The 22,395-nt window shown below is 40.3% G+C and overlaps 1 protein-coding gene and 1 long non-coding RNA gene across 6 annotated transcripts; both read left to right on the plus strand.

Moving 5' to 3' along the window:
• The first annotated feature begins 2,279 nt into the window (after positions 1-2,279).
• On the plus strand, positions 2,280-10,127 carry LOC311298814. The gene is made up of 3 exons (XR_014629002.1): positions 2,280-2,412; positions 9,680-9,751; positions 9,935-10,127. It is a non-coding gene; the product is annotated as an uncharacterized lncRNA (long non-coding RNA).
• Positions 10,128-10,542: 415 nt separating this feature from the next.
• Positions 10,543-19,590, plus strand: LOC311298090 (uncharacterized protein). Of its 5 annotated transcripts, none has more exons than XM_084420759.1 (8): positions 10,543-10,734; positions 11,227-11,268; positions 11,634-11,696; positions 14,650-14,785; positions 14,871-15,839; positions 16,297-16,464; positions 16,924-17,019; positions 18,752-19,590. In XM_084420759.1, the coding sequence occupies exons 5-8, from the start codon at positions 14,871-14,873 to the stop codon at positions 19,067-19,069; spliced, it is 1,551 nt and encodes a 516-aa protein (XP_084276885.1). In that variant the 5' UTR covers positions 10,543-10,734; positions 11,227-11,268; positions 11,634-11,696; positions 14,650-14,785; the 3' UTR covers positions 19,070-19,590. The 5 variants fall into 5 exon arrangements, with proteins under 5 accessions (XP_084276885.1, XP_084276884.1, XP_084276886.1 ...); XM_084420758.1 differs by having other exon boundaries at positions 14,653-14,785; XM_084420760.1 differs by lacking the exon at positions 10,543-10,734 and adding an exon at positions 10,936-11,056 and having other exon boundaries at positions 14,653-14,785.
• The last annotated feature ends 2,805 nt before the right edge of the window (positions 19,591-22,395 follow it).

Below are 22,395 nucleotides of genomic sequence, written 5' to 3' on the forward strand. Positions count from 1 at the left end.
TTCCCATGTTCTAGTGTGGTGACTCTGACATTACAATGAACAAAGTAATTATGCAATTATTAAAATACAAAAATATAGGCTAATAAGTGATAAAAACATCTAACATCGCCACTTCTAACGGATTTCAATTGTCTGCTACTTTTTGCCAGCCCTCTCTCCTGGCTTTTGCAGACTTTGAGGTGTTCCCTGGCGTTTTGATTAAACATTAAAATTCCGAATAAACTTCGACTATTAGTTCTTGCTCTGCTGAGGAGAAAAACTGAGCGCGCTCTTTGGCCACGCTGAACAGCCAATAGCAGCGTTGCTGATCAATGTTTCTACTATCGATACATATCCCCTTTTAACCAGCGCATGAACGCGCAGTTATCTCAGATAACTCAATCCAGTGATACTAATCATAAACAACAGGTGTGTTCGAAGAACCGAGTTAGCCAGATCATGATTAGCACGATGATATCATCTTGGATGTGTCATTTGATCTCGGATGTAATAAGCAACGTACGAAGAACGAGCCCCTGGTCATCTTTTTCAGGCAATAACTCCATCCGCTGAATCTAAGCTTTTCCTTATTCCAAGCTTGCCTGCTGCACTGGTGACTTCATGTGTCTTTTGTTGTAGTCCTAAAAAACGATTTCTTTAAAAGCAAATATCTCCATTTGAACTTTGAGCGCTGTAACTTTGCAGATGTTGTTTATGCTCAAACAGCAACATTACACACTAACTAATGTTAGACAAGATAAATCATAATCAACCACGCCTTTAAAGCTATTTGAAGTTCAAATATTTTTACCTAAAATGATTTAGGCCTATTTTGACCGCAACCATAGACATCTGTGTTTATTAGTGGTGTCAACAATAATCGATTCGGCGATGCATCGCAATGCGGAGCATGCACGATTCAGCATCGATGCGGCAAAGTGCCATAATCGATTATGTCACTGTTTATTTTCTGGCCTTGAGTTGGACAATAAAGTTGTGAAGTTTCAATTACTTCCGGTGGCATAACAACAACAACAATCAAGATGGCTGATGCGGAGGGAGATGACCGCGATAGACGGGTAATTAAAAACGCACCCAAAGCTTGGAAAGCGGACATCTGGACATCTTGTTACAATAGTGTGACTGTGATTACTGATTTATATTTGCACAGGAGTTCAGGAAGTGCCCTGTCTTAGAGCTGCTATTTCACTGTGTGTAAAAAAAACTCTTATGTTCACTGCTGGAAAAAGTTGGCTGTTATTATTGCTCTATTTAATTTCAAATGGTTCTAAAGCAGAGAGAAGAGAAACATTTCTCATTCAAAGCACTGAAAGCAGTGATTTATGTTTTCTTTTTTCAGGTTTGAAAATGCCATATCCAATACCCTGTACCATTCAATTTTATTTTATTTAATGACATTTATGTCAAAGATACAGGAGAGTGATATAGCAGCCAATAAAATATGTTGTTCAATATCTGACTGCTTGTATTGCCTCATGACTGATGAAAAATTTGCCTTGTTGTGTGCAGTAGAATTTTGATGCATCGCAATGCATCGTATCGTATCGAATTGAATTGAATCGTTACCTGGTGAATCGTAATCGAATTGAATTGTGAGGGCAGTGCCAATGCACACCCCTAAATATTAACTTTTGTCCAAGTATTATTCTATAGGCTATCCAATCATTTTAAACAGAAATAATGTTAAAAATACTTTTGTTTGATATAAATAATAATAATATCTTATAAAAACTAGAATTAATAACCTGAAATGCTATATTGGACTCGAATCGTTGAATATCTTCATTAAGAACGATTCTCTATAATGAATCAGACTTTCCAAAGCTACAAATGAGAGAGAGAGAGGACCGTTTAGAATAGATGAACCGATTCAATAGAACAAATCGGACGACAAGGAAGTCGAGGGTAGCGCTACTTCCTGCTGCCGATTTTTCGCTGAACCCCCTCTCGAAGTATAGTTAGGTCATTACTTTCTGTGCTGAATTGGTGAGCACTGTGTGTGATCGTGGTTGATTCGGCGGTTCTGTTTGCAATTTATTTCAGGACGAGATCGCATTTGCAAAAGTGCTGCAAGACGATGCCTGTCTGATATCTTAGGAATGAAGAGCGCGGTAAAAAAAAAAACGCACTTTATCGACCGTCGATCTCTTACTTGACTTTTCGACGAGAGGAGCCCAATATTATCTGGAGCACGTCTTTTAACTCCATGTTTTACACCAGTACTATATTGGAGAGATGATCTTTTGCCGTCTGTCTTTGAGGAGAAAAATCGAAAACAAAAAAAAGGAAGTTCAGAAGAGGCGTGTCCACAAACTACTTTCGATCTGTAGTGTAGAAATTAATGTTACTAATAAATATTCGTGACAAAGCCTTGATATCTTCACCGTGAACACTATGTCGACTTCACTGAAGGTAAGAACAGGACTGGACTGTAACTTATTGATAAATGTTCTGACATTAAGCCTCGCAGTCACGAGATGAGTTTTGCTCACTTACACGATCGATATTGTTATTGTTTTTCTAAACCGCGACTAGACGCGCAGCATAATGTGTTTTATTATTGTTACTATTTTTTTAGACTGAGTAGGGGAGAGCCGGGACGATTGAAACGCGGGACGGATGAGTGCGGGACAGTTGAGTGCGGTAAGCAGTGGCGGACTGGCACCAAAAAGAGGCCCTGGCAATTTTAGCAGAGAGGCCACATTTGTCTTCTCAAGTCATCTGCAACCAACAAAGAAACATAACATTACACAAACAACACACTCCAATAATAGCTTAACCAAGACATGAAAAATAAATGTTTTACCTTCATGTGGTTACAGTAGCAGGTTGCGCAATAATTTGCTTTTCTCTGCCACTCTGTCAATCACATCATCTGTATCCAGTCTCATGAGGATCTCCTTCTCTGTTGCCATCAACATGAAGGCTTCCAAATTTTCCTCTCGCATTCTGCTCCTTAGACGACTCTTGATGAACTTCAGTGTCGAGAAGCTTCTTTCACATGCCACTTGTGTGCAGGATAGGGTCAACAAAAATTTGTAGACCAACTGTATTTTGTGGTATGCATGTGAAAAAAACTTCAGCTGCTGGAGGAGGAAGTAGCAACACACAGCACAGTTCCTGCAGGCTGTGCATCTTTTGCTAACTAGATCAATTTCCTCCATGTCCTCCTGATTGTCTTCTTCCTCAGAGGTAAGAGACTGTGACTCTCTGGTTGTGTACTCACTGAGAGGGGACTTTTTAATAGTGTTCCAGTGGAGGGCCAGACTGCACAACTCAGACTGTAAATGTTCAACTGTTGCATCTTCATCAAATGGAATGAGGCATTTACTTATGTCCTCAAGTGCATTATGATTGAGTCCATTTCAATTTATTTCTGGAAAATGAAGCGGATCAAGTAGTGATAAGTCAGCATAAAGTTCCCCGTGCTGCAGGAAGCGGCGGTGCATACATTCAGAGACTGTATCAAGAATGATGTTGTGAACATTGATCCTGTAAGCTGTCAGTGAGTCTTCAGTTGTGTTTTCTTCATCGGTAGACTCTCCTGGCATTGTTTTTCTTTTTTTCATCCGTTTTGATGGCAGTGAAGCCTGCACTTCCATCTCAGAATCCACATTTTGGAATCCACCATTAGCCCATTTCACAAAATTGTCTGCTGCGTCTTTCACTGTGTCAAAGTCTCTGACAAAGTGTCACGTTTTGGGTTTGTTCTTGTCATGTTTCTGTGTCATGTCTTGTTTCCATGTCTGTCATGTGATTCCCTGTTTGTCATGTGATCCTGCCATGTCTTGTCATTGGTTAATTGTCTGATCATTGTTCACAGGTGTCCCTTGTTTTGTCATTAGTCTGTGTATTTAAGCCCTCATGTTTGCCATGTGTCTTTGTCAAGTATTGTGTTTCCTGTATTCTGCTGTAGTGTAAGTTTCATGTTCATGCCACGTCATGTTTTTGTTTCATGTTTTATTTTCGTTACAATAAACTGCACTTGGGTTCTCATTTCTCAACTTGCCTCCAGTAGATCCCTTATTACAGAATACTTGACCCCCTACAATGAACCCAGCGGTTGCACTCCTAAACCTACGCCAGGGGAATCTTCCCCTGGAAACGTATGTGGAGAAATTTTGTGGGCTGTGTTGCCAGTTGGATTTTAATGACGTGGCCCTCAAGGACATATTTAGGGTGAATCTGAATGAGCCCATTCGCTCCCAGCTTCCTGGGGGAAAAATCCACTGGTCCTTGGCCCAATATATTGACTATGCCCTATTATTGAGTGGTTCCTCATTTACTGTGGGTTTTGAGGAGAAGCCCCACAAACCCACAGTATCTGCTAAGCCCGAGCCACTTCACGTCGTGCCTGCCAAGCCTGAGCCACTTCACGTCATGTCTGCCAAGCCTGCCAAGCCTGAGCCACTTCACGTCATGTCTGCCAAGCCTGAATTTCTTCACGTCATGTCTGCCAAGCCTGAATCTCTTCACGTCATGTCTGCCAAGCCTGAATCTCTTCACGTCATGTCTGCCAAGCCTGAATCTCTTCATGTCATGTCTGCCAAGCCTGAATCTCTTCATGTCATGTCTGCCAAGCCAGAATCTCTTCACGTCATGTCTGCCATGTCTGGGTCTCTTCACGTCACGCCTGCCAAGTCCGAGTCTGTTCACGCCACGTCGGCCGCCGAGCCGGTGTCTCCTGTCAAGATGGCCGCCGCCGAGCCTGTGTCTCCTGACAAGATGGCCGCCGCCGAGCCTGTGTCTCCTGACAAGATGGCCGCCGCCGAGCCTGTGTCTCCTGACAAGATGACCGCCGCCACGCCTGAACCTGAGCCCTCAGTTATGGCTACACTAACAATTATGGCCACAGCCATATGGTGTGTGTGGTCAGTGCACACATTTGAAGTTCACGCCAGTCTAGCCGAGCCTGGGACTGAGAGCGTCACGCCTGCCGAGCCAGAGACTGAGCTTCACGTCACGTCTGCCGAGCCAGAGACTGAGCTTCACGTCACGTCTGCCGAGCCAGAGACTGAGCTTCACGTCACGTCTGCCGAGCCAGAGACTGAGCTTCACGTCACAACTGCTGAGACTTTTCACGTCATTTCTGTTCTTGAGCCGTTGTCTGTTCCAGCCCATAACCCCATAGCGATCCCCAAGAAAATTTTTTGGGGGGGGGCAGTAGGGTCCTTGAAAGGACCATGGAGGCCGCGCTGCCATGGTCCCCTGAGCTGTCTGGTCCACCCTGGCCACCTGAGCTGTCTGGTCCGCCCTGGCTTCCTGCACTGCCGGATTCGCCCACGCCTTGCCACGGTCCAGGTCCGCCCACGCCTTGCCACGGTCCAGGTCCGCCCACGCCTTGCCACGGTCCAGGTCCGCCCACGCCTTGCCACGGCCCAGGTCCACCCACGCCATGCCACGACCCAGGCCCGTCCACGCCATGCCACGTCCCATGTCCTGTCCCCCTGCACGGGCCTGGCCCACCATCCCTCCCCCATGACCACCCTCCTGGTCTTATGTTGTGTTTTGGTTTTGTTGGGCGTCGGGAGACGCCCTTAGAGGGGGGGATTCTGTCACGTTTTGGGTTTGTTCTTGTCATGTTTCTGTGTCATGTCTTGTTTCCATGTCTGTCATGTGATTCCCTGTTTGTCATGTGATCCTGCCATGTCTTGTCATTGGTTAATTGTCTGATCATTGTTCACAGGTGTCCCTTGTTTTGTCATTAGTCTGTGTATTTAAGCCCTCATGTTTGCCATGTGTCTTTGTCAAGTATTGTGTTTCCTGTATTCTGCTGTAGTGTAAGTTTCATGTTCATGCCATGGTTTTTGTTTTCATGCCACGTCATGTTTTTGTTTCATGTTTTATTTTCGTTACAATAAACTGCACTTGGGTTCTCATTTCTCAACTTGCCTCCAGTGGATCCCTTATTACACAAAGTCTTTAAGTTTGTGGTGTGTTTCTGTCACCATGCGATGGGCAGTCAAGAGATCCATGGGATTGGTTTGGAGATACTTTGACAAAGGCGATGTGAGTGTGAAAACACGCAGGAACAACTGTGCAGTGAGAACTGTCTCATATTTGAGGAGTGACTCAATGAAGGCATGTGCTTTTACACGTACAGCTGGCTTAAACTGTGAATTGTCCTGAATTTTGGACAATGTTTCAACTAAGTCCACATACAAAGCATTCTTTGGCTGGGCAAAGGATCCAAAGATCTTCTTTAATGCAGCATCCTTTGAAGACCATCTTGTTTCCCCAATCAGGGAAATTCTTTTGTGTTGGGGGTCCTGACTTACACCTTCCCAAACATTCATTCTCTGATATGAGTCACGAAGAAACACTGCAATCTCATTAATCAACCCAAATAATGATGCTGCTGTTATCACAACCCCTGTGGTTTCAGACATAACCAGGTTTAGAACATGGGCATAACACCATACGTGCATTTGGGTTGGGACTTCTTTTGACAGCCAGGCAGAGAACCCCCTGTATTGCCCCTGCATATTTGCAGCCCCATCTGTTGAGTTTCCAATGCAGTTCTTCACATCAATTTTGCAAGTTGCCAACGTCTCCTTGAGCACTTTAAGAAAATCCTCCCCTGTTGATGACTTGCATTCAACAACTGCAAGGAGCTTCTCCTGAATGCTGCTGTCTGTTACGTAGCGAACTACAACACTGCACTGATCTTTTGAGGTTATATCTTGAGTTGTGTCTATCTGTACAGTGTACATTTCAGCCTGGATTACTTCAGTCGCAATTCTTTCCTTGATGAGTTGCCGGATAGCCTCCACAACTGAACATACAGTAGTTTTGGACATTAATGTCACTAGTGAGCCTCTTCCTTTGCTTGATTGGCTTTTTTGGATCATATTTGCTAAGAAGCAGAACAATTTCAAGTAAGTTCCCATGATCCACAGACATGTCTGCTAATGAGTGAGCTGCCTCATTTTTACTTCCACGGTAACTGAGTGCGCGTTTTCCTATCAGTTTTACCACATCAATGACACACTCTAGGACTTGTCGCCTCTTGCGCACCTGTTCTCGGTGAGCTGACATCATATTTGAATCCAGCAGGTTAGGAATGTCTGCCTTATTTAACCATGAAAGGTAAGCATTCACACATTCTAGATGAATATGTGTGTTTTCATGACTGTTGAGCCTCTGATGTATGTGTCTCCAATCCTTACATCCTTGAATAAAGGCATTTGTGTCTGTCTTTTTAGAAAATGCCATACAAACTGCACAAAATAATGAGGGGTTTTCAGCATCATAACTCACCCATTTTCTTTGGGATCCATCTTTATGGCTGTAGCATTTCTTGACAGATTCCTGTGCATCAGAAGGCTGTTTTGGATGAAACTTGAAAAAAAAATTCAAGTGTGGTGAATTTTGGGCGTTCAAAATAATTAATAATTCATCCTCCTGGATCACCTCTGTCACTGGAGCAGCTGTTGCTCTGCTTGTACTTGCAATAGCAGGTGCGGGTGTAACTGCAGCATCCATTTCTTGGCCTACAGTGTTTGCTGGTGACTGTTCTTCCTCCACTAATTCCTCCTCTTTCTTTTCCTCTTCAGACCGGCTCCCACTCTCGTCTGGCACCATGTCACCTTCACTCATGCTGCTAGCGGCAACAGTTTCAGCCAATAAAGTTTTACGCTTCTTCTCTTTCTTTTTTTCTGCTCCACCCTTTTCTACTCGCCGTTTTCTCATTCCTCGATCAATTTTCTTTCACTCCGTGTTGTTGATATGCTCTCATTACCCATCATTCACTTGTCATTATCTATCATCTCATCAGGTCAATGATCGCGAGAAATTCCACTGACTAAAAACATTCAAAATACCTTATAAATAGAGAGATTACATACATTTAGGCTATTTGTCCTTCACAGGAAAAATATAAATAAAAAGTCATTATTATTATTTAGTTCATAGGGCTATTATTTTTCAGAGATAGGCTGTGGTGTTTGTTTGTTTGCTTTTTTCCTTGTTTTTTTGTGGCCGCCTGCAGCTCCGCTTAATTTATTATTATTTTATTCATATTTACATTTACATTTATGCATTTGGCAGACGCTTTGCAGACACTCCGCTTTATTTATTTATTTAGCCTTTTTATATAGTTGTGATGAGCGCCGAGCGAGCCGCTGGCTGTGCTGCCGGTTGCGGGCGGCTAATCCGCCAAAAGGCGGCCGCATCTCCGCTTTATTTATTTATTTAGCCTTTTTATATGGTTGTGCGCCACAAGTTGTGATGAGCGGCGAGCGAGCCACTGGTGGTGCTGCCGCTTGCAGCCATTGCGCCCCGCTTCCTCGCTTTATTTAGCCTATTTATTTGTTTGTGATGCGGCCACAACAAGTGATGAGACCAGGCGGCCGCAGTGGCATTTGCCCACATTGCCCAATGGCCAGTCCGTCACTGGCGGTAAGTGAATTATTTCGTGCGGTAGGCCTACTTTATTTATTTATTTATTTATTTATTTATTTATTACTAACAAGTTGTATTATTGTTTCATGTGACATTTTAATGATAATACGGCAGGTGCATCAGTACTGCAACACAATATCAGAGTTTTTCTACATGGGGAGGAGGAGACCAGGGGCCTCATTTATAACCGTTGCATACGCACAAAACATCCCCTGAAAGAGGCGTACGGTACGACACTTCTGACGCATAAGTTGTGTTTTATAAAAACAAACTTGCAGTAGGGGTAAAAATCCTCGCACCTGCACGCAAACTCTGACGCATGCGTACGAACGTTTTGGAGATGGAGCAGTTTGGCGACACCGATGGTGAGCTGGAGTTTGTCTTTTTGGTCACTTTTAGACAGATAATCTAAAACAAATTATACATATACATACATTATACGCATATAGCTTATCTAACGGCAGATTAAGTAGAACCGTAAAACTTTATTATGAGTCCTAATCATAAATACAATGTATTTTCACAATAACAGTTAAAAAAATTAAATAATGATTTAAACTACGATTTACTTCTGATATAAAAATTTATTAAATATGCCATTCTCATTAATGGTGTTAAACATTTAAACTACATGAAATCATTACTGAGAAGTTACAACATTTTTATATTCAATACATAGAAATATTTATTGTGGATGCAATGCTTTTGAACACTTTTGCTGTGGCGTGCTGTATTTTAATGTTTTAACTACAGAGATAATTGCTTATCATGATAATAGCAGATTGTCTGAGAAAATAGTTTTGTGGAAATAATGCACAACAAGGTCTATCTGTTTCCATAAAAAATATGAATCAATTAAAATTACTATTTGGCCTGTGTAAAAGATTGAGGAAAACCTTTCTCTGAAATGTATTTTACACTGTTTGATTTATTTATTCAAAAACAAGGCAAGGATAGGCTACTAAATGATTTTTATTAATGAAATGTGACATCCGTATCTTATACTTTCCTAATGTCTGGTACCGTTAAACAAGTTATCACGTGGATGAATAATCATACGCAAATGATATGCAGATGAGGATATGCATTGTAAAACTAGGGGTTGTAAGCTCCATATATGGTTATTTCGGGGTGTGTACTTTAAGATATACTTTCGTTATTAATTTTTCTACATGCCACTTAATTTACTGCATACCAATAGTGTAATCTTTAACCATGGGTCACAAAAGCTCTCTTCAACCATCTCACACCACGTGCATTATGTTTAATTTCCTAGAGGACAACTTCAGACAGCTCTCTACAACACGTCATAGACACTTATGAGACACCATGGACCAAGACTCAGAGCGTAAGTAGTTACCACAGTAAAAGCAGAGACAGTCATATGAAAAAAAAGTCTGCATTACACTGATTAAAAGTGAAGTGGCCCAAATAAGTACTTGCTACACTATAGAATATGCCGTTCTTGAATCTTATGAAATCACGTTCTTGCTTGTGAGCAGTTATCATGTTATTATTATCTCTCTACCAGGTGCTCGGTTTGTGGACGCCCACTGGGCGAAACTTGTCCAGAGAGTACAGATGGTGATGGCGATAGCGGATGAGCTTCGGTCCGGTGGCATGCTGGAATGGGAGCTGTACTGTTTAATCAGAGCAGCAGATACTAACCAGGAGAAAATGAGAAAGTTATATGAAGTGTTGCACTCTGGAGGAGACAAGGTTAAATCTGCCTTTTATTCTAGACTGGAAAAGCATGAGCCATCTCTGTTCAGAGACTTAAGTAAGAAGAACACACTAATTTTGGCTATTATACCACATGTGTCTAGACCTACAGGATGTACTGAGATATGTACTGTTAAAATATGTACTTTTACACACTGTAATCCCAAACAGTTGTACTAGCTTATAACTAATAAGGTCATAACAGTCAAATGTCGTTATGCAGTTGACCAAACTATAAAGTGTTGAGCTCTGTTGAGATTTATGTAATTTAAATTGAATAGGGCTCAGTATTTTAGAGCTAATTTGTGTGGAACGCTCAAAAAGTTTAGGAACCATAAAGTAGCGTCATGACGTTATCGACGTCATGACGTTTTGGTGGGTGGGTCTTATCTCTCCCTCAGGAAAGCTGAGTCCGCCATCTTGAATTTGCTTTGATGCGGTGAAGTTTTGGCCAGCCCATGTGGAGTTAGAACACAGTTTAATTTGTTTTTATTTGTTTGGAATGCACACTTTTATCCCCCCGCTTCAAACCACCACCACTTCAGTTATTTTCATCAGTCTTATTGCCCTCGTTTTCTTAAGCGCCGTCTTATCATCAGCCCTGATTTGGTAAGTAACTCTAACGTTTTTTTATATATTATATATAAAATATTTACAAATCCAAGTAATTATAACTTTAGAAGTTGTTGAATGTGACAAATGCGTTAACGTTAACTTTAAGTTACCTTACTTAGTTCATCTTACAACTGAGTAACGTCTCTGTTAACGTTATCAGCGGGTTTCCTGGATGAACTACATTACCCATAATTCATGTTTGCCCGGGACATTGACGGTGGAGGAACGTCCATGAGTTTTGAATTCTCTGGCGGAGTCCAAAAGCATAACGTTATCCCTGATTCCCGCTGGTTTTTGCTGTTCGACGTTAATGCATGTGTGTACTTTGAGTATACTAATTTCAATAAGAGTCTGCGTTACACAGTCAATATTTAGCGTTGTCGAGCTGTGTGCATGTGTGTGCTAGCGTAAAACGAACAATGCTAAAAAACATAATGTGAGTGTTATCATGATGCTAATCAGGCCTGTGTTTGTATTTTTTCGTAGGCTCAAGTGTATGGATGTGAGATCATCTCGAAATAATTTCAGGTAGGATGGATTATGAAAGTGTTATTGACAATTGGTTTTATTTTATGTGTTTCAACAGTCATTCTTTTTCTATTTATTTAAATGTTTTTATCCCATGAACCCTTTATTAATACTTTGTTAAAAACAACAACAACAGAAATAGTAAATATATTAGCACACAATTCTTTTTTTTTAATATATATAACTAGCTCATCTTTTAACATTTTAATTTTTGCTATAATTAGTGTAAAATGAATGTTTTTGATAGATTCGATTTTTTTTAAATCTGTATATTCATTTTTTTAAATTTCATTGATCATTATGTATTATTTAAAAAATGTTTTTTGAACATTAACAAATCATCTTTGTGCGCATGTTGTGTACAGATATCAGACTACAAAGAGTGCTACGGAGAGTCAGTGTTTCACCATCAGACAAGGTGCCAATAGGTAAATTTTGTAAATTGTGTACTAATTTTAGTTTTTTCAAAAAGATTTTCACTGTGAATTATTCACAATGTTTAGTTTTTTGCAGCAGAACAGACTTAATATGTTTTGTCGAATGGTTAGCATAATAATTTCCCCATCGTTCAAAATTTTACACACATTTTAACTTAAAATAAAATAAAAATGGGAATAGCCAAAAGTGCAAACCAGGCCTGAAATGGTTTAAACTTTAATTGAAAATATTTAAATTGCAGGCTGAAGTTGGCCCAATGGAGTGGAAGTGCAAGTTGTGTTCTGCAACTTCAAATACCCGGGGACAATTATTTTGGCACTATACTGTACTGCATAGCCAATATTCAAGAGTGTCCCCCCTGCCATGTCTCTATGACAGTTGCATTTGTACTTTTCCATCATTCGAAGCGATGAAAGCTCATCTGTCACGATCTCACAATGATTCATGTAGAGTAGGTGCAACTGAAGGAGCATGTGGTTTTTTTACATGTCCTTTGTGCAACTTCAAGCAGCCCTTTTTTGAGGAAATTCTATTTGGTCATTTGAGAAATCATTTACGAAGTCATGAGATGGTAGCATGCCCATTCAAGAACTGTAATTACAGAACAAATAGCTACTCAGCGTTTAATGCACACAAGAGTAGAAAACATGGTGGTGATTCAGACTTTGGTGAATGTGTTGTATTGGCAGACAGTGATAGTGCCCCAGTTGTAGTTGCAGCAGAAAGTCTTGGGGAACCTGCTGAAAGTCACAGTGCAGAGTCTGCGGACACATTTGATCTCGATGAGGTAAACAGTCAGTGTGACACAGACACTTTAAGAGCTCAGTTGAACCATAATTTGGCATCATTATTCTTAAAGATGCAATCTATTCTTCATGTATCTGACATGGCATCTCAGGAAATAGTGGAACAATTGACTCAAATATTTTCCTTGTCCCAACCGATACTCAAACATGACATTAGAGAGGTCTTACAGAGTCATGACATCACTGTCAGTGAAACACTTCTAAATGAGGTTGTCAGTACTGTTATGGACAGTAATGTTATTGTCAGTGCCACAACTAAGGGTAAGCAGTTATCCTCAACCAAGAGAAGGAAAACCTTCATCGAAAATAATTACCCTGTGGTAAAGCCTGTACAGTATCTGCTACAGCCAGGACACACAGCAGTGCATGTTCCCATTCTTGAGATGATACAAAAAATCTTCAATCATACAGATATTCTGGACAAAATTAAAGAAACAAAAGTGGCACAAAACAGTCATTATGTAAGCTACCAAGATGGTTTGTACTTCAAAGAGAACACATTTTTGTCTTCAGATGAGTTAAAGATAACACTCATTTTGTACATTGATGATTTGGAAATAGCCAATCCACTTGGCACATCACGCAAAATACACAAAATCTGTGCAGTATACTGGACGCTTGCTGATCTTCCAAGTAAATACAGATCAGCCCTGCATGTGATACAGCTTGCAGCTTTATGTAAAGTGGCTGACATACAAACATTTGGCTATGAAAAAGCACTTGGTCCTTTGTTGAGAGACCTCCGTACCCTTGAACAAGATGGGGTATTCATTGAGTCTATTGGTAAGGTAGTTCAAGGAACAGTTATGTGTGTGGTGTCTGACAATCTTGCAGCCCATGATTTGGCAGGCTTTTCAAAGTCTTTTAGAGCAGAATATTTTTGCAGATTCTGCACAGCAACACAAGCTAAACTTCAGACTCATGAAGTTACAAGTGGCGAGTTCAGTCTTAGGACAAAAGACAGCCATAATAGTGATGTGCATGCTGTAATGCATGGGGATAGTCAGAGTCAGAATGGTGTTCAGGCAGATTGTGTCCTGAGCCAGCATCTAGAACATTTTCATACAGTCACTGGCTTTCCACCTGATGCTCTCCACGATCTTTTTGAGGGCATTGTGCCCGTAGAGCTCGCCCTGTGTATCGGTGAGATGATTCGTTGCAAATAATTTACCCTTGAATATTTGAACGAGAGAATTCTATCGTTTCCATACCAGCACACAGACAAGCTTGACAAACCTCATAAAATACCACAGACCTTCGCTGTAAAGAAAAGCATTGGTGGTAATGGCCATGAAAATGCCACATTGCTTAGACTGCTCCCTTTGATTATTGGGAATGCAGTTCCTGAAGAGGATGGAGCATGGACTGTGCTAATGGACTTAAAAGAGGTAGTAGAGTTATCGCTGTGCTCAGAATTCACAGAGGAGTCCATCCAGTATTTACAGTCCAAGATACAGGATCATAGAGAGATGCTGAAAGAAGCCTTTCCAGATTTCAAACTTCGTCCTAAGCATCACTACATTGAACACTATCCTGACCTTGTACGCCGTTTTGGGCCCCTTGTACACTTGTGGACAATGAGGTTTGAGGGTAAACACCGTTTTTTCAAGAGAGTTGTACACGACACACAAAACTTTAAAAATGTGTTGAAAACACTGGCAGACAGGCATCAATACATGGTAGCATACCATCTCAGTGCCTCAGGATTCTTCAAACCTCACCAGCAGACATCAAATGTCTCTTCTGTACTGGTATCAATGCTTCCAAATGTGGCCAAGACATACATTGAACAAATAACTGCAAGCAATGTTATTTACAGCACATCAAAGGTCTGCATTGATGGAACTGATTATGATGTAGGAATGTTTTTGTCTGTGGGACAAGAGGGAGGACTGCCTAATTACTGTAGAATTGAACAGGTTCTCCTGGTTAACAGTAGTGTTGTCTTTCTTTGCCAAGAGCACACATCACACTACATTGAACACCTGAGATCTTACGAACTTTTCCCAAACAATCTGGCTGTTCACACCCCATCAGAGCTAAATGACAAAACACCTCTCTGCGCTTACAACATAGATGGAAGATTGCTCTTGACACCCAAACGTTTCATATTATTGAACTGAAGTTTTTGTTGAAGCAGATAAACCGATGACTGCAACATTTTCTTGGAGCTGTGCAGAGCAGTTGGTCCATGAATAAACTGCCCCACTACAGCAGCTGGCCTTCCATACATCCCCTTGTTCAAGTGGTGTCCCAGTATTTGTGTTGAACAAGTGAGTATGTGACATGTATATTTTGTGTATGTCACCTTCACTCTCCATGAAAATTTACGTGTTTTTGTCTTTTCGGAACCAAAAGATGGCTGCTGCCCAAAAGCATGTGCTGCGTGTGTATGTTGCACGAGACACCGCCCTGAAACTTACTCTACTCGAGCGACCAAAGTCAGTGGAGGAGCTGAAAGACATAATGCAAGAGAGGTTCAAGCCCAGACTGGATGGGGACTTTAGCCTGCACTATGAGGATCCAGACTTTGATGGTGATCTTTGTCTTCTTGTGGACATCCAGGAGTTACCAGAGAAGGGCACATTGAGAGTCGTCAGACCTGAAGGTGACACCTCATCTACTGCATCTTCTGACACAGACATACTCCCACATGTATCTGCGTTACAGCGCCAGAAGAGTTGGCCTGATCACTTTGTTGTTCCTGGTTTTGGTTATGAAATGGAGCATATACTAGAAGAAGGAAATCGTGTTTATGAAGAATCAGGAAAATTGCTGAAGTTAAAGAGGTCACAGAAGAGTGAAATCCTTAAAAAAATGGCAGAAACGATCTACAGTTTTAAACCATACCCACATGATAAGGAATTGGCAATGGCTGCTCAAGCTTTGATTACAGCTCATCCATGTCTCAGAATGACGGCTAGTGAAGACGGGGAGTTGGGATGGAAACGTCACATAGGGTACAAGGTTGCGTCTTACCGTAACAATCTGGCCAAAGCTGGGGTTGCAGAAGTAGCCATCAACACAGGGAGGCGGAGCCGAAACAACCCTGACAATGATCATCCCCATCAAAACATAAAGAAAGCTCGAAAAGCTGAGGTCAACTACATCATCAACCTACCGAAGGATCAAACCACAGCCACTCTGGAAACAATGAGAGAAGAAATCATACATGAAGTTGAAAAGACTGAGAGAAACCAATTAGTCATAGGCAAGCTCATGAACACAACCTATGCCCTTCGTCGCCAAGAAATCGTTGGAGCTCTTGTAGCTCCACGGGTGAGAGACGTCGTGGATAGATGGCCAGCCCTACTTATGGAGTCACAGGTAAAAAAAAAAATCTTTCTTTAGCATTACTTTACTGTTCTCCCTGTTGAGAGCAATTAATCAACGTGACTCTTTACCATGTCCACTTTGAACATGATTGATATTTCCAATATTTAACTGACTGTTTTAAAAATCTACATTTTCAATAAATTCACCAAAAAGCAAATGGCAGATGTAAAAGTTTACAACACATCACGCTGTGACATGTTTTTGCCATTCACAGTAAACAAAGTATACAGAGGTTAATTATTTTAATTTCCTTTAGATAACATTATACAGCCTTGTTTTAAATGAATGACAATTAACTTTCTATTTTGACCTGGGTTCTTCTGACTCATCTCTAATAGAATTGCCCTTGGTCTTGCTACCTGTCAACAGAAAACTTCTTTAAAATACATTCACAATTCTGTTCCTAATTCATCTTTGTGCATTTTTGTTTAATTCTGTCCATGTACAGGTGTTTGCAGAGTTCCACCGAATCAACAACGTTAACCTGCGCAATCAATTCTACAAGGAGCTGGACAGACACACGCCTAAACTCATCACCTTGTTCAGAGACAAGGCCACCAAGACTGGCAAGATAGCGGAGGAGCTAGCCAAGTTCATGAGGATTTATGACCTTCAGGTGAATTTTTAACTTTGCATGATTCAGAAACAGTTTATTAACATTGTTTGCAGACAACTGTAAGAAGCCATAGTGTGAATTGCCTCGACTCGAATTGTGCCCCGAGGTTAAGTGATTATGCCATTAACACAACGTTGTCATCTCATCAGAGATAGGTGTCTTGACAAGATGTATTCTATCAGAAATAGGAACCTTAAAAAAGATACTTTATCAGCTTCAATTTAAAGAAGTCCAAATAACTACTGTTTATGTGAAATTTGATTTACAATTTTTTTTTTCTTTGAGTTAAAGTATTTACAATAGAAAGTTATTCATTTGAAAAATGTTTTACTGAATAAATGATGACCCCATAGCAATGACCACCATCAGAATATGGAGCTGTTTAACACTTCTATAAAGTGTTTGCTCTGCGTTTGTTTAATTACTATTGTAATGGATTATTTTTTTTTGTCTATCTAGAAACAACCTGATGTAAATATGAGACGGGCCCTCGTCCTTCGTGCACTTCCTGTGTACTTGCGTGAAGATGCCTTCAAGTTCTTCAGGACCTGTAATGTAAGTGTACTGGCCTCACTATCAATCTTTTTGCCTAGCTATTCAATCAGCTTAAACATATGACATCACTCAAATAACTCTAGGAGAACCAGGGGGGTATTCCAGCAAGCAGGTTATGTGACAACTCAGAGTAAACTCTGAGATGAGGGAAACTCTGAGTTATCCATTCCAGAGGGAAACCCTAACCTAGGACCAGCTCCTCTGCCTCTGTCGGACGAGGTGGAGGTGAGCACCACTTCATTCGGGTGTAAAACAGCATCTTTTGGTGGTAAAAGCTACTACAAGTTAAATTATCCACTGAATAAACTTTTACTTTAATATGTGAAATGAAACCAAAGTGAGGAGCCATCGTTAGACTTTTTATATTTAATTTTCAGCTGATTCAAATTAATCTAATATAAAATAAAATAAAGTGATGTTAAATTCAAAATGTTAAGATTTGCGCATCTAAAACTCTGTCAGTGATTTTTATTATGGCCGCAGTCAGAAAACTCAGTTCACATACTCGGAGTCGATTTACCTAACTCAGATCAGCTGTTCTGGAACTGAAAACTCAGTTTCACTTCACAGGGTAAGTCAACTCAGAGTTCAGGGTTAGGCTCAGAGTTTGTTGAACGTCCTTTCTGGAATATCCCCCAGGACCTGCTTTACTTGAATTGTTATTCTGCAAACTGACATGTAGAAATTACATAAATGAAAAGGTAAGTATAAATCATTCTACTAAACAAAAAGTATGCTAACAGATAGGTGTGAAACTAACATAAGATATAAGCATATGTAAAGAAAATAGTTTAAAGGGATACTACACTTTTTTCGGAAATAGGCTCATTTTATAACTTAACCCCAGAGTTAAACAGTTTTACCGTTTTCGAATCCATTCAGTCAGCCGATCTCCGGGTCTGGCAGTACCACTTTTAGCATAGCTTAGCATAGATCATTGAATTGAATGAGTCCATTAGCATTTCTTTCAAAATGACCAAAGAGTTTTGATTTTTTTCCTATTTAAAACTTGACTCTTCTGTAGTTACATCGTGTACTAGATCAACGGAAAATGAAAAGTTGCGACTTTCTAAGCCTATATGGCTAGGAACTATACTCTTATTCCTGCGTAATAATCAAGGAACTGTGCGGCCGTACATGGGTACAGCAGGCGTAATGATATAACACAGCGCAAACACAAACTTAGTGCCAATGACGTTGTAAGTTATCTAGCTTGGGATTGGCTGGGGACTATTTTTGGGCGCTGCGTAATATTGCGCCTGCTGTACCCATGTACGGCCACACAGTTCCTTGATTATTACACAGGAGTAAGAGTATAGTTCCTAGCCATATAGGCTTAGAAAGTCACAACTTTTCATTTTCTGTCGATCTTAGTACACGATTTAACTACAGAAGAGTCAAGTTTTAAATGGGAAAAATATCAAAACTCTTTGGTCATTTTGAAAGAAATGCTAATGGACTCGTTCAATTCAATGATCTATGCTAAGCTATGCTAAGTGTTACCGTCAGACCCGAAGTTCAGCTGAGTGGATTCAAAAATGGTAAAACTCAACTGTTTAACTCTGGGGGAGTTGTAAAATGAGCCTATTTCCAAAAAAAAGTGGAGTATCACTTTAAACATGTAGCTTAGTTGCAGTCTTAAGTGCTAAGTGACAGTGATGTCTAGACATCATTAGCATGATTTGTATCCTTTAGGGTCTGAACTCATTCTTGTATTATTTGTGTTTTATAGTCAGCAGTTGGTCCAGATCTCAGTGACACTCCGGTGGCTCTCCTGACAGTCGTCACGGATGACACTATTGATGCGGCCCTCTTCAGCCCTGAAAGCATCTGTATTGTCGTGGAGGATGAAATACTTGTGAGTGGTCCCACAACTCTGGCTGACTCATTTCTCCTGCTCTTTGGGTATGTCTATGCACTAGACCTACAGTACCCAAAGAATCTCGAGCTTACGTTCACATTTATCCAAAAAGTTGTGATGTGTCTTGAGGACAACAAACCATTGAAAGGGCGTCTACTGACACTGAAGAATGATTTGTTTAATGAGTGAATCACTCAGAATGGATTATTTGTTGAGTATTGAGGACGTTTTTGTTTTTTTCCCCCTCTTTACGAATGTAATAATTCGCCTGTTCTACCTCAGATTTAAGATCTGACACTGTTTGCCTCTTCTACCTCAGATTTAAGATGACAATGTTTGCCTCTTCTACCTCAGATTTAAGATCTGACACTGTTTGCCTCTTCTACCTCAGATTTAAGATCTGACAATGTTTGCCTCTTCTACCTCAGATTTAAGATCTGACAATGTTTGCCTCTTCTACCTCAGATTTAAGATCTGGCACTGTTTGCCTATACCTTGATGCACTAATGTGATGTTGCCAGTTGAAGTACGACTAGTACTTTATTTGAATGTTTTATTAACACTTATTGTACTTTAAAAAACATTTTGTTTTTATGGAGTCATTTCCTTTTTGTTTTAATTTATCACAAGCACTTTTTGACTGCTGCTCTTTTAATTCATGCCTTTTAAAAAGCGCATTGTGTTAAATAAAAAAAGTTGTTAAACTGTCACTGTGGTGTCACTTTCATGTTTTCTAACATTATTAGCTGATTATTGGGCCGGCATCAGTATTTCAGTTTAGAATTAATTTGGAGTGTATGTCCCACATTATGAGTTGAAATTTATTGATAATTAAGTGTATTTCCCACATTGAGTTGAAAAATATTGAAAATTTTTGAGTGTTTTTCACACATTATTTGCGTTGAAAAATATTAAAAATTTTGTGTATATTTCACACATTATATGAGTTGAAAAATAGTAAAAATTTTGAGTGTATTTCCCTCATTATATGAGTTGAAAAATAGTGAAAATTTTGAGTGTATTTCCCACATTATATGAGTTGAAAAATATTAAAAATTTTGAGTGAATTACTCCCTAATTATAAGTTGAGGAATATCAATATTTATAAGATAACATTGAGATAATTTAAGGCAACTGGAAATTAAAATTTTATTTTATTTAAACTTAAAACTTTTAAAAACATAACTCAAATGTTTTTGTGTAATCTGTTACAAAATAATTTTTGAGTTCTGTGAACTTATTAGGGTTTACAGTGCAGGCATTGCACAAATTGCAGAAGCTCTTGTAGAAACCTTCAATATTTTGTCTTAATTTTCCATCTTGTTAACTTATTTCTGTCAGGACCACTATCGTCAAACACGATTGACAATTAGCATATGTTTTGGATTGGAGGTATGGTTATGTTCTGGGCAAGAACCCCCAATTCAGGTCTTAAATTTAATTTAGTCAGGTCTAAAAAAGGTTTTACCCTCGTTCATTTCTAGAAACGCTGGCCGCAGAAAGTTATTACAAAGTAGAAAGTTATTACAAAGTAGCAAAAAAGTATCGAGTCGTAGCCTTCAAAGCGGAGCTCTAGAGCAGGGGTCTCCAACATGTCGCTCGTGAGCTACCAGTAGCTCGTGGCCTGTTTTGAGGTTGCTCGCCAAGGGGCCGTTCACATAATCGCGTCTGTTGCGTGCTCAAGTTCGTTATTTCAAATGTAGACGTGCGGCAAGGGGGGAGCACGGTTTCATATGATTTTGAAGCTTCCCCGGGCGCCGCCATTGATTAGCGGACCATCACCTGCTGTTAGCATTCCATTGACTCCCATTCATTTTGGCGTCACTTTGACAGTGAATAACTTTACATCTGAGGCGTTTAAAGACTCCATTTGTCCAAATGTATAAAAGGCTCCATTACCTTGTATCTTACGTTATGGCCCTGTAGAAGCAGTTTTTGTAAAAATAGGCTAACGATTGCATCATAACCACGCGACTCTCTGTCGCACAGTAGAGAGATTACCGTATGGACAGGAGGAGAAGCTCGCGGGCAATCGGGGGGACGTGGAGGCAAAATGACAAAATAATGAATCCTGCTCCTAGCTCATGGACACCTCCTACTCATGCTCTCCGTCTCTGCAAGTTTCGGAAGGGAATGATTCAGATTTCTCTTGGCACAGCTACTAGAAGACAGACGGGTTGCTCACGTCACATCTACGTCGTCAAGCTCAGTTTGAGTCTGCGCAGTACGTTCGAGCCCCAGGAAGTGAGTGCTTCTAATTGACTTCACTTGTCTCCGTTGAATCCAATGGGGTCGCTGTGTCCAGTTTATATACTGTCTATGGTTGCGTGCTCAAGTTCGTTATTTCAAATGTAGGCGTGCGGCAAGCGCGCTCATAACAGAAGCGATGCAGCTGTGTTTTCCAGGTGGAGCGAGATGAAAAAATCTAAACTTTTTTTCTGCAAGCGCACCGCAGGTCATGTGACAAGAACCAACCAATCAGCTTCACCCTTTCCGTAACAACATTGAAAGCTCAGTCAACAGGAAGGATGGGGGTGCACCCAAACACTACGGGTGTTTTTCTCTTCTCTGTAAATAAATCTTGAAGCAGAGCTACAGCAAGCGTTTATCGGTGGTGGAAATCCATTAGCTACTACAACAACCATAGATATACATAATAAAGGCTAGATGTCTCGTCCGCGCTGCTGGCCAATGGAGGTCGACGTCCGCACGTGGCGGCCATCTTGTCACACTCAGCTCGCTCACTCGTAACATTGTGTTTTAATGGTGCATGTACTTTTTAAATAACCGTAACTTGCTCAATTTTCTACCGATTTTCAAACGGTTTGGTTTGTTATAAACGTCAGAGATGTAGTTATGACACTGCATACTTATGAATAATTATAACCATGGACTTCCATATAAAAATAACATTGAACAGAACAGATAGGTGCAATGAATATACACACGCACAAGGTATTTGTTATTTATGTTAAATCAATATATAGGCTACTAAAACTCAGTGTACAGAATGGCAACATGAGATGTATATATATACACACACTTTTATAATATGAATATTACTATTATAATAAAATAATTTGAATTATTACATGTTTATTTGAACTTCTTCAGGGTTGGGCCATTTCTAGGCTTTTCCCCCGACATTACACTGTGCCTTCTTCAGAGATCACTGTTCTCACCTATTTTGGCCTACCATCAAATGCCTGACCTCTTCAGAAAGCTGAGACCCTGTAGTTTCTTAGGAAACAATCAGAATAATTGTGTGAAGTACTGGCAGAGTTATAGAGGCTACAATATTGTTTTTTCTTTCTGCCGGATAACAAGCCTCTCTGAACTGACCACATTTCAGCCCTCTAGGTCACTTGATATGACTTTAGAAAAATATAATCATAATACTGTCATATCTTACAGGTGAAAGGTGATCCCACGGGCTCTCGTTTTGAGACTACGGCTATTGGAGCAACCATAGGCTGCACAAAAGTCTGGCATCTTCTCTTATAAAGCCAGCAATT

The sequence above is a fragment of the Rutilus rutilus genome (genome assembly GCF_951802725.1).
Source record: "Rutilus rutilus genome assembly, chromosome: 10".
NCBI classification, from domain to species: domain Eukaryota; kingdom Metazoa; phylum Chordata; class Actinopteri; order Cypriniformes; family Leuciscidae; genus Rutilus; species Rutilus rutilus.